Source organism: Botryllus schlosseri, chromosome 12 (genome assembly GCF_051294905.1).
Source record: "Botryllus schlosseri isolate E-star chromosome 12, Bs_hap1, whole genome shotgun sequence".
NCBI classification, from domain to species: domain Eukaryota; kingdom Metazoa; phylum Chordata; class Ascidiacea; order Stolidobranchia; family Styelidae; genus Botryllus; species Botryllus schlosseri.
The window spans coordinates 8,242,511-8,259,373 of NC_137247.1; the positions used below are offsets into that span (position 1 = coordinate 8,242,511).

A 16,863-nucleotide genomic window follows, 5' to 3' on the forward strand; every position below is an offset into this window, starting at 1 on the left:
ACAGATGCCAATACCTAAAGACATTTTACATCATTATCCCCAATCTTTAGCGACACATCGCGCGTTAAGTTAATATACGGATCTACTGAAGCCACCATGACAGTACATGTACTGCGACAACACAGACTTCACACCAATATATACGTATTTATTCAAGTTTTACAAACGTAAAATTGCATCGGGAGATGACGAGGACTCAACGGTGACAAATAATGATGTTTTTGTGCAGATCGATGCTTGTAATCGTACACAAATGAGCTCCGTCGGTATGTTACTGCGCCTGAAAAACAAACTTGAGTACTGGTACTAGCAGAAGTCAAAATTTCGAGGCATTATTGCTGATTTGACGTCACAATGATAACCTTGAAGCATCGACGGCCGAAGATCATGTCGGCAGCAGTATTTCACGAAGGTTCTAAATCTCCGCATTGTCATCGAAAAGGAATTAACGATTTAAGGATAATATATTATCAATATATAATATAATGAGAATATTCTGTGAAATTTACAACGTCACAGCTAATCTATAAGTACCATAGGAACACCAACAAAATCCATACCTTAGCAGCAGCGCGCCTGAAATCAGCAAAACTTCAGTTCGTACCGAAGCCTGTCCTAGCAACACGACAGCATCAATCAAGGTACGTTACGCATCATTAGATAGATATCGTTTGCGGCTACAATACGGACGTAGGTACGTCTCGGTAGCTAAGGTAGCGACGAAGTTACGATCGGTTGAAATTGGGGTTATTTGATGAAAATCGCGGCGTTTTGAAGACAATCGTCAAATTTAGCTCGGCGTCGAAAGAGTTAATAGGTTACGAATATTGGGAATCGATAAGGATGACGTCTGTGGAAGAAGTAACTGCATTTTGTATTCCCAACATTTATATCGAACGGAATTAAAATATTATCCGGTAAGTCGTACGTCGTGTAAAATAGACAAGAGGTGTTACGTGGTTTATACTCTCGTACTTATCCGAATATATATACACGTTCAATCTGCAGAAACCAGTGGGGTCCAAGCTCACAGAAAACGCGGTGTGCACGTAGTGCGTTTCAACTGGGTGCGTCGTACACTCCAAGACTTACTATATTTTTTAAAGGAGATCCAATCTTATGGGGTGTATCAGATACCGCATTGCAACAGTCCGATGACTGTAGCTTAGGGTTGTCATAAGTCCGCAATTTCACTGTTTAAACTGCCTCCGAGAAGAAATGCTAAAATATGCTTAAATGTCCGGAATTTTGGAAGCTTGAAGGGAGCTGAAAGTTTTTTCGTAAATCAACATAAACAATATCTTATTTTGGGGAAGATTGATGCTACTTGAAATTATTCTTCGTGCTGACCGTGATTTAGTGTCACATATCCTAATATTAATATTGGTACCCCTGTCCTCGCAAAAAAAACTACAATTGTAACCGCAATTTTCAAAGAACCATATATTCCTAGTGTTGGTAAGGCCGTTTAGTCAATTATAGTGGTTCGCAAGCTTGGGGTCGTTTGCCCTTTTCTGGGGATCGCGAAGATGTTGAACTTAATCTGCTTTTAGCATGGGGCGTGAGTAAGTCTGGGTGAAGGTGTTGACCATGTTTCAGTAACTAGCTTACCAAATTTTGACGTTGGCCACGGAACATTTTCAAATTGGAAATGGAGTCGAAACCATATAAGTATGGAAACCATCGGAAATGCAAACTGCTGGTGCGGACCGGTATTTCGGCCAATTAATTGTCTTATCCGTGTGACATGGACATGACTTGACGATGTACAATAACGTTCCCTGCATTTTCAAAGTCATTATCTCCACCAGCTCTGACGCTAACTTTGATCACGTGGGCTGGGAGAGCATAAAAAATTTATAACGATATGCTGTATGGAAGAACCAATGTTCTAGACACAATTCATTCACAAAATTTAACAACCAGATGCACATAGAAACCAGATGCATAGTAAGCCCACCAGACGCCGCATCCATCACCCTATGGTGGGCCCAGACCTGTGTTGTTTCGGAGTAGGTTTAATAGTGTTGCTTCGGTCCTGGCTACAACACACAGTCACATATCTGAGCCGATCTAACAGTATAGCAGGGCTGTCAAACATACGGCCGGCGGGCAAGACAATTTCACCCGGCCCGTGAAGAAGTCTGTTGCAGATCAAATGAGAATACCGACCCTATAGCAATGACCAGAGCTGAAATTAGTGATGGCCCAATAGTCTATAGGTCAGGGTGGCCTGGCCAACCTGCGGCCGTAGAAGAAAATTTGTGCGGCCGTCGGCATAGATAATTAAATTAGTATGTGTTGGCGGCCGTCGACATGCATTATGAATTTACGAATTGACTCCCGAATTCTTGAGAGATTTTTATTAATCTTGAGTTTTTCATCGCGCGGCGCGCGATTCATTGTGACTTCATTTTTCGATTTTAAGATAGTAGCGCCCTTTGGAATTTAAGCACCACAGTGCAGATATGAACAGCAGACGATATTGATGCGCCCTATCTAAAAATACCAACTCGCAATCGTTTGTCCCTCACTGTACCGACAATCCTGATGGGAGGTCAAGAAATAACAGCATGCAAAAAAGTGACTAATAACAATTGGCCCACCGGAAGATTCATCTTCATTTATAAGAAATGGTTCTCAACGTAGGCTATATAGTCCCCCAGTTGGCGATTTTGAGAATCAAGGGGGCTAAAGTACCAAAGGAGGCGACTGGGGGGCGAGATATATTTAATTACCACGGCCCAAAATGTACTTGAAGACGGCTTACACTGCATATGACAGGAATGTTGACTAAAAATGAAAGTCAACTCAATGGAAAGTTGACGGGGAAGCCGGTTTTCCGAGCAACTACTCGGGAAAATATCCCTTTTAGCCAATTTACCAGCGATCAGAGTTAAGTGAATAAAATTCCAGTAAACATGACCTCTTTTTCGGATCAGTAACTATTGTGGAGGGGGGATTTGTGTCGAGCTTGATAAAGGTGCGATCAGTCGAACAATGTTGGTAGCCACTGATTTATAACTTGCCCCAGATTTTCAAAAACACCCCTTCATCAACTCTACCGGTGAATCTGATCACATTGGCTGAGAAAGGATAAATGTTTAATAGTTATATGTTGTTTGCGGTTACGCATTTCATTTGTTAATCTTGATTTTAGTAATCATTTGTATAATCAAGTCTTCTCAGATAGGCAGTTAATTAATTGCAAATCTTACTCTGACTGACGTTCGTTCCTTTCTTTCGCCCTACGTTATTACGTTCGTTCGGTTTTATGTTGCGGTTGCTGTACTAAATGCGTGCTATCTTCATCTAGTGCAGTGGTTCTCAATCGGGGGTCCGCGGAGCATTTTCAGGGGGTCCACGAGACCGCGAAATTTGCAAAATGGTGGAAACATATTTTTTTATAATTTTGGAAAACACGAGGCAGTGTCACTTTATTACTTTTAAAACTTCATGACTCACATAACTAGAATGGCCGTCTGAGATCAAATAACCTACAGTTCAAACTTAATTTAATTGCCAATAGCCTACTAATACAAACATATTGCTGTTTAGAGATGTTTTGTGGGGGTTTGTCGAAAAAATAGGAAGTTGGAGTATAGTAAGGTTCATCAAGGTGACTTCGAATTATTTGCAACCATTCACATTCTTCAGTGACAGTGGTTCTCAAACTAGGATGAGGTGAAAGCATCTGAAGGAGGGCGCAAAGCCGCAGTCAACGGAAAAAATTTTTTGCGCTTCGCGCGGTTTACATACCATCAGTAGGTATTGCTTTGTGTACGACTTCGAATTTAATATTTGACGATTCTCTCTTCGCCAGCCCTTACCTTCCATGCCATCAAATTATCCGTTGGGATAGCATACTGACAGGGATATCTAGAACTATCCCTGCATACTGATTGCTTTATCGCTAGCATAAGGTCGATATTTGCACAAGTCAGATAACGGTTAGTCGATAATTGAGATAAATTTGATCTAAAACTTGGTGGTCCGCGGAGACAAAAAGGTTGAGAACCACTGATCTAGTGGTAATGTTGTTGCTGTTGCTGCACTACGTGCCTGCTATCTTCATCAAAGTTGTATGTTGCTGTTGCTACACTATTTGTCAGCTATAACCTCTTTCGAATATCCGACTTGAGCGTGCTATATGTTATTAAAGTCATGGAATACGTGTATGAAATACAACGATTGGCATCCGTAGATAACCTCATAGACAGGCTTCTGCGCCTATAATCGGCAGCGCAGGATTCAGACTGCCGCGCAGAAACATATGTAAATCTACTAACCTTATTGACGAAATTCATTAGTGAATCCAGTCAATCCCAGAACATGACCACTCGCGATTTCGGAGCGTATAGTAAACGGATATGATTAAATAGATTATTCCGGAGTTCACCGGAAATGGAGATAGACAGTTTAACATGGTTTTCTGGCGTCCTGCTAGCTCATCACAACTGCGCTCTGGAATGCGGCCGTACAGGCTACATGAGTAGTTGAAATACTGCCGTGGATAGCAAAAAGGTTGGTCCCCCCTGGTCTAGGTAATTCCCTACCTACGGTAAAAAAATCCACTCCTGTATACAATCGATAGGCAAAGCATTGCCAGTGTGACGTCATATAGGTCCATGCCTCATTTTATAACCCGTTAGGGTGCGCTAAATAGTGTTCGTAATTTGAGCCACGAAAATATGGTAACTCTACTATAGCTATCATCAAAAATTGGCAAGCTTATGCTTCTGACCAGGTTAACTGGGTGTGGAATACATGACACAACATGCGTACGAAGCATGCAAGCTATTACATTCTAATGTGATCACTATTGTGTTTAGTTGGTCATCTCTATTTTTAATGATTCCCGAGTAAGGAACGGGATGGCCCTGCATGCCTGCATAGCAGTCGAGAAAACTAAAATAAAAACACATAAGCAACTATCGATGGTAGCTGTTGAAATTCTGCTCCAAATTATATGTTGCTCACTCGAGCACTGAGTCTAACGTGCAGCGGTTATGCACATTATAACAAGCACATTGTAATAAATCAGTATGTGCTTTTCTATTCCATATTATATGTTTAGTAGCATTCAAGTCCTAGCGCGTCCGCCGATGTTAATAAAATGTGACGCGAGTGATAGATGGTGGATGCGGAGCATTAATCTAGTTTAACCAGGCATGAGCTAAGCTGCTAAAGACCGGAATCGATCTCTATCCGGGGGGCAAAGCAACATAAACACACTGTATCTCTCTCAATCGATTACCTCTGACAAAAGCAGAACCGGAGGCAAGGGTATCGCAACAGAAGCCGAGTGCTAAATAGTCTTGCGGTGAATCTATATATGTGCCAGTGTCTGCACGTGACACTATCGGTAGATAACACATTGTTGCATGTATCGTCAGGGCTGTCATCGTCATTCCATTATTGGCAGTTATCGCGAACTATGTTGTCCGTCCCGTACCAGGGGACGAGCGTTAGTATAGTCATTTTGCAACATAGGCCGACAGTTATTCTCATTTTAAGTTTCTTGAAATGCCGAGTCAGAGCACGGTATGCTTTCGTTTTAGGTATTTGTAAGACACTGCTTACGTGGATCGAATGGCGTTGCGAGGTCGCCAGATACACCTCCAACATTTAGGTAGGGAATCTGAAGTCGACGTCGGTCAGAGGTGAACCCACAACCCATTTCTCTTGAGCAACGTTTTAGGCAATGTGAGCGAGGTTAGGGTACCAATGCTTAACCAATTTTCCTTGAGGTTCTGTAACAGAATCACCATTAAGCGTAGTTACCACATATCAAACTGATCTCTGCTCGGATTGCGCCCGGAACAATTGTTTTCACGCATAAATCATTATAATAGCGCGGTTAGCACACTCTTGACACATCGCGCGTCTCCTGCGGCTATTCCTCGCAATGGTTTCTGGTTTCATGAAATGGACACTGTCCAACCACAGGCGGTGGGTGGTACGCATTAAATCCCTTTCGGTAGGATACTGCTTGCCAGCGAAAATCGAAAGTGAAACAGACAGTTTATTCTTAGATGATTCGGTACTGTTATCATTATCCAGAGGTGGTCAAAGTAGTCAAGAAAGCTACTCAAGTAGAAGTAGAAGTAGCGACGCGAAGATCTGCTCAAGTACGAGTAGAAGTAGTAATTTTAAAAGCAACCTCAAACTACTTCAAGTAGAAGAAGAATTGACTGATTTTAAATCTACTTAAGTAAGTAAGCAGTTTTGAAAACAGTCTTTATTCGTTCGCATAGACTATCAAAAGCTGCAAATTGAGCTATGTGGAAGGTGCAGAGAGCTTGATTCGTATTGATGCATCCCAGAAGGTATCAACTTTCGACAGAATAACCATTCGTTCGCATCGTAGGATGCAAATTATAGTATTGATATGAAAATGCGATACTAACCCTTTGTTTACTCGAAGGTCCCGTTTTAGAAAATATCACGACATGGTTCCCTAGCCCATATTATAAGGCCCCTAGTTTAGGCGAAGAACAATACGGATAAATTGTATCGGATACAGTTTCAACACTTTGCGCGATTAGTATACGTTAATCACAAATATGGTGGATCGTAAAATTGCGATTTAGTGTAGCTTTATTTTCGGAAAATAGAGGTATTACTACAATTGCTTTTATACTTCAACACGTATGTTCTGCAGACAAAAGAACTGAAAGTAATTAGAACTCAAAGTATATATGATACTCGGAATTGAAGTGAAATACAAATATCACTTCTAGAAAGCGTAAAATATATTTCATGTATTTAGTCCAGAAATCTTCAAATATGGTTCGAAAAAGCCGGAGTCCACTTTTCCGGATTAGCAGGACACGTCATTGTCTGCTAGATTACGATATGATAGGTGATTTCCAGATTGCAAAATGGTAGTTTCAAACGCTATGGTGAGCCATATTTATTGTGATTAAACATTTGATGCGCGACAATGCGATGTGAGTGGAACCACGCAATCCGGTACCTAAATTATATTCACTAATACTTTCGTGACAACATATTTGTCACTCCATTACTACTGTGCGCGAAGCACAAAAAAGGTTTTGGGCTTTACTTGACTTTTATGAATATAAAATGTTGGCACTCCGTGAAAACAGCCCCGAAATTCTTCAGGCTATCTTTCTTATTGGCGGATTAAGCTACTTCTTCTTGACAAACTGAAGTAGAGGAAAGAAGTAGAGGTAAACTACTTGAGTACTTCGAAAAAGTAGAAGTACTTCGTTACTGACCTCCTCTGTCATTATCACTCTATTTATAAACGATATCATAATAATTTTAGAGCATTCTATCTCGTATGGATCATGGTTATCTAGAATGATGTTACGCAGAACCTTTATCGCAACATATAATATGCCGAACATTAGGTGAATTTGCAGCGATTTTCAATTTTATCGATGCAATCACTCATACGTTGACATACGTATATATTATTGGTATATCTATCGCAGGCTCTGGGGTATCGTTATATGTAATTGCAGGGATATAGAATGCTGTTGAGGTATTGAAACGTATTGGATGATCGATCCGCAGTCGATAACAAAATGAAAATACGGAATGAGCTTATGCTTGCGATATTGTTCTGGACATTTTTGGATACGCTGACCTCTGGTAAGTTTACTATATGTCTTGTTCCCAAGTCGATAGTTTCTGTTATAAACCCTACATTTGCAGTTATTGCTAGCATTGCCTACAATACAAATGTAGGTGTATGTCGTATGCGCAATTGTCCACCCGGAGTTGAACCTGACCTGCGCTACCGTGATTAATTATATAATTATCATGTTCGCTGTGAATTACTATGCGTCATTGTCGCGCATGAAACGATAGAATGGATTTTTTTTATAATCAAATAAAATTACTAGGCAAGGTGGGGAAATGCATGTGCATTGTGCAATCATTCAAGATCCACAATCAGAGACTGAGAGGGTCACATGGGACTTGGGAGCCGCAGTCTGAACATCCCTGTAAAAGGCCAAATGCATTGATAAGGGCTTTTGAGTAAGAAGTTATATGGCAGTGCGACAAAAGTGCATTCTATTTTTGACTACTATATGTAACTTATGTAGAACGGGTTAGAATTGGCGTTTACGTCTCTGTGAATTCCTTTCGGTCCATTTTTCTGAAACCTTTGAACTGCGTGCGATGATCCCTTTTACCTTCTCGGAATTCGCAGTCGACATCACGGACTCATTATCGGTGACTAGAGCAAACTGAAACATTGCCGGTATTAATACGGCATATGAACAATGATCATGTTCTATATTTGCTGTCTTGAGGGACTTTTTGCAGTATTTCTTGTATATCTCGACTTTCGTCAGAATTGAGGTGGATAAAGCATTTTTTTTCATTTACTCAACATTCCTTCGCGGGCCAGTTGAAATCTTCCGGAAGGCCATGTGTGTGCTTGACAACCCTGACCTATATGTACTGTATATGACACTATCACAGACAAATTGAGATTTCGTTTTGGATGACTTTTCGGGTATACCCTAATCAGCATTCGTATACACTATACTATACGTAGTACTTACAGGTTTACGGGGAATCATGTAATATTATTATCGGCCCGGTTTTGAATGTCAAATTGTCCATTGATGCCCACACCGCATGAATACTGAAGTATACATGTAGGTAGGGGTATGAATGTTTTTATTTTGGAATTGTCGCAAAAAGTGAACGGAAGATCACCATTCTAAATGAATATTTAGTGTAATATTGTCCTAATCTAAAATTGGAACTTGTAGTCAAATGTGAGTCCTCGCGTGATACCGTCGTGACAGACGTTTTCGAATCCGACCTTATGATGAAACGCACCTCAACTGTGTCCAGGCTGTCACCCCAGAGGCAACGAGAACAGCGGTCACAACGACAACTCTGAAAATCAAGACGTCCCAGAAAACGTCGAGTTTACAAGACGCAAACGGCAAATTTCCTACTCGGACGTCGACCTACAGCAATTTTTCGCAGGATGTATCGGAAACTCGCGAAGATCAAGAACGCTAGATATCGGGACCGTCGTCGCCTTTACGATAGACCACACAAGCTGGTACTCGCGAACCGCGGGGATATTTTGCAGGTACGCACAGGTTGGAAGGTTGAATTCAGCTGTTGGCGAGTCACATTTTAACATAGAATACCAGAGTAGACATCGGTGGTTCTCAAATACAAGTAGACGTATTGAATTCAAGAATGTGAAAGTATTGCAGGCCTACAGCTTTGCCTAAAAGACCCAAACTGCTAAGTAAAGCGGAAGTATAGTCTAACATCGTAACAAATTGAGTATTTCGAAACAAGTATGAGGGCTAGCTAGTCACTGACCATATCAGCTGTGACCACGACTTCACATACATGAGATTTCCAGTAACGTGAGTAGCATTGAATGATGCGGAAAGTTCAAATACGTGCCCTTTATGCGACCCAGCGCAGTTGTTCACCATATTTAAGACAATTCGCTAATTTTTAATATTCGTCGTTGTTACTCAAGTAGGCGTGCAAGTAACGACGGAAATTTCCACTCAAGTAGAAGTAGAAGTAAAAACTGAAAACTGCGTGATAGAAATGAAAATGTTTTACAACCACAACCGCTTGAGTACAATGTGCAAGTATTATATATAATTCCTGCAAAAGTATACTTCGAACAGTAGGTTACTGACCACCTCCCCATGGATTTGATTGTCGGACAATTCCGAAATCACGGGTTACGTTTGTATCGATTCGAGTATATAATACCTAGACTTGGGTTTCGTTGTTTTTGTTGACTTATTATTTGAAACTTGAAATAATAGATTCGCTTTTAGGAATATATGACTGCTTAGATTGTGGCTATAAGCAGTATTGATTTGACCTCGTATTTCAAGGAAATGTGAACAAATAAATTTCTGTATAGAAAATACATTTAAGTTACGTCGTGCCGAATACACTTATCACCAGGCTATATGTGATATAATAAGTATGCCAATTTCAAACGTATAAGCCCCGTGTTTTCATATAACGTTATACGCAATGAACTCCGCGCTTGAGAGAGCACAGTACATCAATTTTCCATGCACCTTGCACGTGGTGCACCAGACCGTTCACGGTGATAAGCGCCCCTTGATTTTTTTAATATCTATAATAATAATAATCTATTTTCCAATGCAATAGATTTTCAAGGGGCTGTACGATTTGAATCTACATAACCCCACAATTAAACGGGCGATTTGTAGATATTGATTCATAAATAACGACAGATGCATTCGACGTTGCTAGCAAACTGATTCAAAAATATACATGTAATTATTTTTAGGACTGACACCGTCAGCTGTTGGCAAAATATGCTGTTCGAGTTCATGACGACAGAGTCTGAATTTTTCATTCCGGTTTTCAACTGTATATCAAGTTACGGAACCTATAGTCTGCGAGCTCCAGGTAGGAACCAACTCGGAATTATATGTATAAACTAAACATTACAAAATTTTCAAACTATAGGTGTACGTCATGCAATCTGTCCGACTTGTTCAATTAAATGTTTCTGTCGTTGCGTATACTCCGGCCACTTAATGTCGTCGCGTTAGATCGGAGACGACTATGAATTTGAGATGAAACACCATTACACCATATTGAGAAGGGGTTTCGGTATGTAATTTCCACATCTGCAGTGTAGCGAAATTATGGACAAATGGAAAAAGCGCCTCTGAAATGGAATGGGATCGCGGCCTTCAAATCCAACTCACGTCTCTACGCATACGCACACACACTCACACATACTAACTCCTTATTATTGCTACCTTCTGCTTTCCACTATTTGGATGTGTTTAAAAATTATGAAGATTATGCACGACATATAGCGTTAAGCGATTGGTGCGTGAGTTCCATTCATATCACTACAGTAGTGATTTCTATAGTGAAACGCGATATGCCCACGAGAAATCCTAATAATTTCACTCTTGCCGTGTAAAACCGAGGACAGTGAGGCAATGTCTATTCCGTTCCGATATGTCAATATGATCAACAATATTGGCCAGAGTGGTGTGTATGAGTGACCCCACTGACTGAAATCCCATTACACTTGAAGGCTCATTTGATAAGCTGTGAGTCCACTACGCGGCATCATTTATTCTCACATTGAATTCGGAAGATCTTGTTGGTAGAACCTGTAGTGCAGGGGCGGGCAACTTCTCCAGTCGGCGGGCTGGATATAGGAAACTTAAGTACTTGGCGGGCCGGATTGCTGAATCGATACATTATTCGCCCATTTATCCACATATACAAGGAATAAATCGTATTTAATGAATGTATTTTACCGACAGCAATGTCACTTCAAAGCCATTTCTCGCCGATAATGACGAAGACAATGCGTATTTCAGAACAGCATTGTCTTACAGGCGCCTCTGCTTCTCTCTGACCAACCAACACGCGGTGCAATCCTTAATTAAGATTTCAAGGCGTTCGATAAGCCCGGTAGCCGATACCCCAAATTTATCAAGATATCAACTCATTAGGATTGAGTAGGTGACGAAATAGTGTCGTTGTTCAACTGTGTGGCCTAATTAATCTCGATATTGAATTCATGCGGCCCACGTCCTCTACGAAATTTGAACAGTGGTCCGCGACCCGTTTTAAGTTGGCGACCTGGCATAAGCGGTGCCTTACAAAGGCTTAGAAGTGTGCCGTGCTACAAGTCGGCGGTTACGGAATCAAAAATAAGATGTATCAGCCTAGTGTAGATGACCATTGTAGTCGACAAACACCATGATTACCACAAACGACATCAGGGCTGAGTACATCGTAAATGCCGATAATGCAAGTCTTCTCGCTTCGACGAACTTACGCGTAAGCTCCACTCTCGCACGCCGCGCATACACGTATTTCATAACATACAGTCACTAAAATTTGACGTAGTAAGCAAGTAGTGGGGAATCTCAGCAGACTGGCCGCGGGTCACATTATTTTGTGAGACGGAAAGTGTCCGCGGGCCAGTCAAAACACTTCGCGGGCCGTATGTTGCCCACCCCTGCTGTAATGTATTGTCGATATCTCGCTGATAATTATGGTCTTGGACGTCAGCTTATTAATGAAATCAGGACTTAATGTGGCAATGCATTCAGTATATACCGCAGTGGATTCAGGTGATTACGCTAAAAGTTTGTAATTCTTGCGATGATTAATTGAGATCATATTGTGATATGGATAAGAAATAACGGTACTTTGTTATTGTAGATCATTTTATTTCATCTCACATCGTACAATGACCATGACATTGGCAGAATATTTCCGATATTCATTTCAGAGTCCGTTCCGCCATTTCGCTACGTACCGAGAGAAGGCGGCTCCATCCCGCGTTCGTCCAACAGCATCAACGTGAACGAGGAAGCCGTTGCTAATATGTTGCAAAGACAGTTTCCGAACACAAGAACCGATTTTCCGTCGCTTATCGAATTTTTCAAAGAAGACACCATCTGCAGGTTCGCAAACCATGTAAAATTGTACACAACAGTGCTTTATAATTGCAAATAGTAACGGTCGGCTGAAACGATTGCTGTTGTTGTTAGTGGCATTCATGGTGGTTTTCGTCAACAGTGGTCATTTACACCACACCGATAATCTTTATTTTCATTCCGTAGCTGCCGACTTGTAGCACGGCCCACCTGTAGGCTTTTTTGAGACATCACTTGCGCGGCTCAGATGCGAGAAGCGTAGCTAAACCTCCAGCACTTAGGTAGGAATTCTGGAGTCGACTTGGGTCCTAATCGAACCCGCAACTCATTGGTGTTGACGCTGAAGCTGTGAATCATACTATACTACCCTATCTCGCCACTTAAACGTTTGTTAGTATCAGATTTGATTCAGTCGGGCAACGGACGAAGGTGGTTGAAATATGTAGCCTATATGGCTACTGTACAATGTACAATGTACATAATACACGCTGGTACTATTCATGAATAGAAACAGAACTGACGATACCAATATCAAATGAAATCTTAAAAGTAAAAGTAATGGTTTCGAAACTATCGCCTGCAGGGAACTGTACTCAAGGCCAAAAGTGACTGCTGGTTGTTACCGCCAAGATACGTTGTAACTCACACAAAATTCGGGAAGACGTTCTCAACGCAACCATATTAGTATTCGTAAAATATGTCATATGTATGTCCATCTAGCCAGAAGGATAACACCGCTAGGTGTGATTTCAAACGTATTTTCTTACGCATTCCCGCATGATCATTATAGAAACCCTTCGATTAGAACTTGGAAAGCATAATGCAAAACAAAATCCAATGAGTAAATATCGCAAGTGAAGGCAGTCCACCTGAATACTTATATTTATAGTTATCATAATTTGCCTACATGTCGTCTCCGGCTATCAATAATCTTGAGGTATATGCCGTTGCTATTATAGCCTTGTCTGAAATAGTTTAAACTAATCAATTAATTATTCACCTGATTATCTAATTGTTTTCACGCGCAATTCCGGCATGCGTCCTGTGCGGGACTAGAGTAGATGCAATATTTCTGAAAACGGAGTTAGGAAAGTGCTTAACTGCATAAAATATCTATTTTCAGTCCTTACGTCTGCGGCTGTTACGGAGTCAATGTTCCGCCCGGAGAGTATTGCGGGCAAAGCTGGTACACTCGTCTTGGAGGATTAACCCGATTAACATCACCGATTCGAACCCCGCTCGTGTCGATCACAAGTAAGCTTCTATATTCGTGACCGGCGATATGCATGTTAGAAATAAAGGCCTACTCCTACACGTTCTGCCTAGTCAACTTGACATAAGCCTTTGCACGATGAATAGGGCATAGCTTGGATACATCCACGAAATCGAAATACTATCTTTCTAGCTATACTGTATTAACTCATCCTCGTCGAAATGCTGCATAAAATATCGAATGTCGCATGAACAACTGTCATTAATTGTTATTGTGTCGAATGCTCGCATTTCGAGAACCGATTCGAACATAAATTGTATTTATAATTTATAATTTGTAGTACTTCAACCGACTCATTCTCAAAATGAGATTTTCAATATTTCCTCCAGACGCCGCCGTTACATCTGCTGCAGTTCAGCAGCAAAGAGTGCAACGTACAAGGTCAAGATCAAGAGTTTCACGCACCATACAAAGATTGATACAATATCAAGTCATACAGACTATCATTACAAGACCAACAGTTACCTCATCGACGTTGATAACGCAAACCGTTTCAGCTTTTCCCTCAGCTGCCACGACCACCATCACTACCACGACAATAACGACAACTACTTGCGTTGAAATACCAGACTTCGTAGACTGCCCATAGTCAACTTATTAAATTTTTACACCATATCGATGGTTTGTCAAAATAGCCATCCAAAGACTTCACGGATCACGCATTATATCAATGGGTGCCAGCAGTGTCGGATTCGGCCGTTTCGCGCTAGTTTTAACCCAGACTGTCTAACGAAATTTTAGCTTTTATTTTATTAGCGAACCAGTTAGCATTAGTGGTTACTATCAATGACTTGTAATAGAACCGTCTAAAATGACGTTTGTTATAGAATTAACTGACAAAAAATTTGAATCCTACCACGTCTGACTGATTAACTTTCTCTTGGTCCCATTCTACAACTCAGTTGACTCGGCATCGTGACGACAAACGACCGGGGGTCCCACAGTCATGAGTCAACACTCCCATAATTGCTCTGCACGTTATTCCGGAGAGCTGCGCGACTGGTGCGGAAGTCATGGACACCAGTTTTAGGTGTCAAGTCTTTGGTCTGACCCAGCGCGGGAATGAATAATCCACACGATCAATACATCGGCCGCTCTACCATTTCGCTGTCTCGTCGGCAATTAAAATAAGTTTGGACAGTAGGACATTTATCTCTAATGGCGATTCGATATACTGATATAGGTCCTGAATTCGAGCAATCATGAAAGCAGGAAAGCAAAACTGCGTCATATGATCTACCATAAGTGCTTCCCGACTATAGTGGGTCGCGAATTTACTTCGGGTGGGTCGCGAAGCATTTCGAAATGTTACAGTTTTCTATTCAGTCATGTCATAGGGCTGGTTTTGGTAGTTATGGTAGTAGTTTTATGGGCATAAATAATAAAAATAAAAAATAAAATCTTGAAATAGGCCAACTGACGATCTTACATGAAGCGGTTAGTCTACCTTAGGCCTACCCTTAATATTTAAGTACTTCTGGATATTTTCCGAGTACTAAACTCAAGCCAATCAAGTCTAAACTTGATCTGATAATATCTGCAAGCAAGCTCAACTTTCGCATTAGTAGCATGAGTATGAGTAGCCTTTTCTCGTGAATTTGTTTTTAAATTGTTTGGTCATTTTTGATAGTGGGTCGCAAATAAAACTTGCATTAAAAGTGGGTAGCGAACTGAAGAAGGCTGAGAAGAATGTTGGAAATTATGTTTCAAATTTAGAGGTTTTGCCGATTCCCTGAAAATGTCTCGCTGGCCCACGTTTGAGAATCAATGCCCTAGAAATGTTTACTTATTCACGTAGCATTTTGTGGCGAGATAGCGTGGTGGTATAATCCACACTGTGGATTCCACAGCTATAACCAGGGATTTGGAGCCGGAGCCGGAGCTCTACATAAAATTTAGCCGGAGCTGGAGCCAGTTATTTTAGGAGTAGCTCCGGCTCCGACGTAGTTCATAAGATGCTATTATGCAACAACCATATATGCTGATTTCACATAATTCAACATCAGACCTTCGCGAAATTAAGAATCTTCGCCTCTTTGGCGCTACCTTTTCCGACTTACCATGCTCCTGGGGATTTAACAGCAGAGCAGTCATATGTTCAATGTTCAATTTCCATACATGAGCGTCGAGCCTCAGTATGCCGGATATGCCTGGGAATATTGTGGGTATTCGGCATACCCGCAATTTCATCATCAGCATAACCTTGTTGGCCAATTGTACGGTTCGCAAACAATGATCACGAAGTATTACGCGAAATTGACTTCAGCTGTATGGCTCAATCTTAACGAGTACAGTGCCAGTGTTAAAACGCCGCATCAGAATTTTAATGCTGTACGCAGCAAAGGCGTGGAGTAAAGTGCGTTCTACTGCAACTATGATGTTGAACAATAATCGCACATTCAAAGATTGAATTCAGCATTAATGTTAGCGAGTACAGTGCCAGTGTTAAAACGCCGCATCAGAATTTTAATGCTGTACAGTGTACAGCGTACACAACACAGCAATGGCATGGAGTAAAGTGCATGCATTCTAGTGCAACTATGATGTTATCGACAATTAACAAGTATTTTCTATGACGTCACAAACCGGCAAGGCGGCACCTATGTCTTCGTTGCTGCATCCGATATCACTGACGGCTAACAGACTCTTACAGATAACTAACCTACGGGTAGAATAGTAATCTTTATAGATCAGGGGTGGCCAACCTTTTCGCCTAAAGGGCCACATGCAATTGACGAACTAGTGCGCTGTCCACTAGCCGTGCCAAGCGCGTAAAATTTTCAAAGTTTATACATTAACTCGGTCAATAATATTATTACTTGAGTATATTGCGGGTCTACTGTATACCGCCCGATGGGCTCAGTTTGCAGGGACGGGACTATTCGGCATCTGGACGTATCAATATCGAAGGTTTCCGCTAATATGTGACAATCATTTTGTGCCTACATTTCATCGTCGGCGATCTTTCTGCGAGCGCAAACGCGAAAAGACTTTCTCTCGTAGTTGCGAATATAGTTAGACTCAATCGGCTAAATCAGTGGTTCTTACCCTTGCCTCCAGCGCCCCCCAAGGGGCGATTAGGAGTTTAAAGGGGCGGAAACGCTCAGGGGGCGAAATGGGGGCGCTGGGCGTAGGGGGCGGTATGGGGGGGCGCTGAAG

General features: G+C 41.4%; 1 protein-coding gene and 1 long non-coding RNA gene across 2 annotated transcripts; one reads left to right on the forward strand and one right to left on the reverse strand.

Moving 5' to 3' along the window:
* Positions 1–127: 127 nt before the first annotated feature.
* LOC145452477 (uncharacterized) lies at positions 128–817 on the reverse strand. The gene is made up of 2 exons (XR_013919386.1): positions 561–817; positions 128–280 (listed from the first exon to the last, which is right to left on the reverse strand). It is a non-coding gene; the product is annotated as an uncharacterized LOC145452477 (long non-coding RNA).
* Positions 818–7,383: 6,566 nt separating this feature from the next.
* LOC145452794 (uncharacterized) lies at positions 7,384–15,123 on the forward strand. Its single transcript, XM_080330937.1, has 6 exons — positions 7,384–7,623; positions 8,845–9,091; positions 10,301–10,422; positions 12,284–12,458; positions 13,555–13,685; positions 14,034–15,123. The coding sequence occupies exons 1-6, from the start codon at positions 7,557–7,559 to the stop codon at positions 14,291–14,293; spliced, it is 1,002 nt and encodes a 333-aa protein (XP_080187063.1). The 5' UTR covers positions 7,384–7,556; the 3' UTR covers positions 14,294–15,123.
* The last annotated feature ends 1,740 nt before the right edge of the window (positions 15,124–16,863 follow it).

Excerpts from the sequence above, each read along its gene's own strand:
- LOC145452794 (XM_080330937.1), top strand. The coding sequence starts at position 7,557 with ATGAAAATACGGAATGAGCTTATGCTTGCGATATTGTTCTGGACATTT. Across the intron at positions 7,624-8,844 it reads TTTGGATACGCTGACCTCTG|GCTGTCACCCCAGAGGCAAC; the intron begins GTAAGTTTACTA and ends AACTGTGTCCAG. Across the intron at positions 12,459-13,554 it reads AAAGAAGACACCATCTGCAG|TCCTTACGTCTGCGGCTGTT; the intron begins GTTCGCAAACCA and ends ATCTATTTTCAG.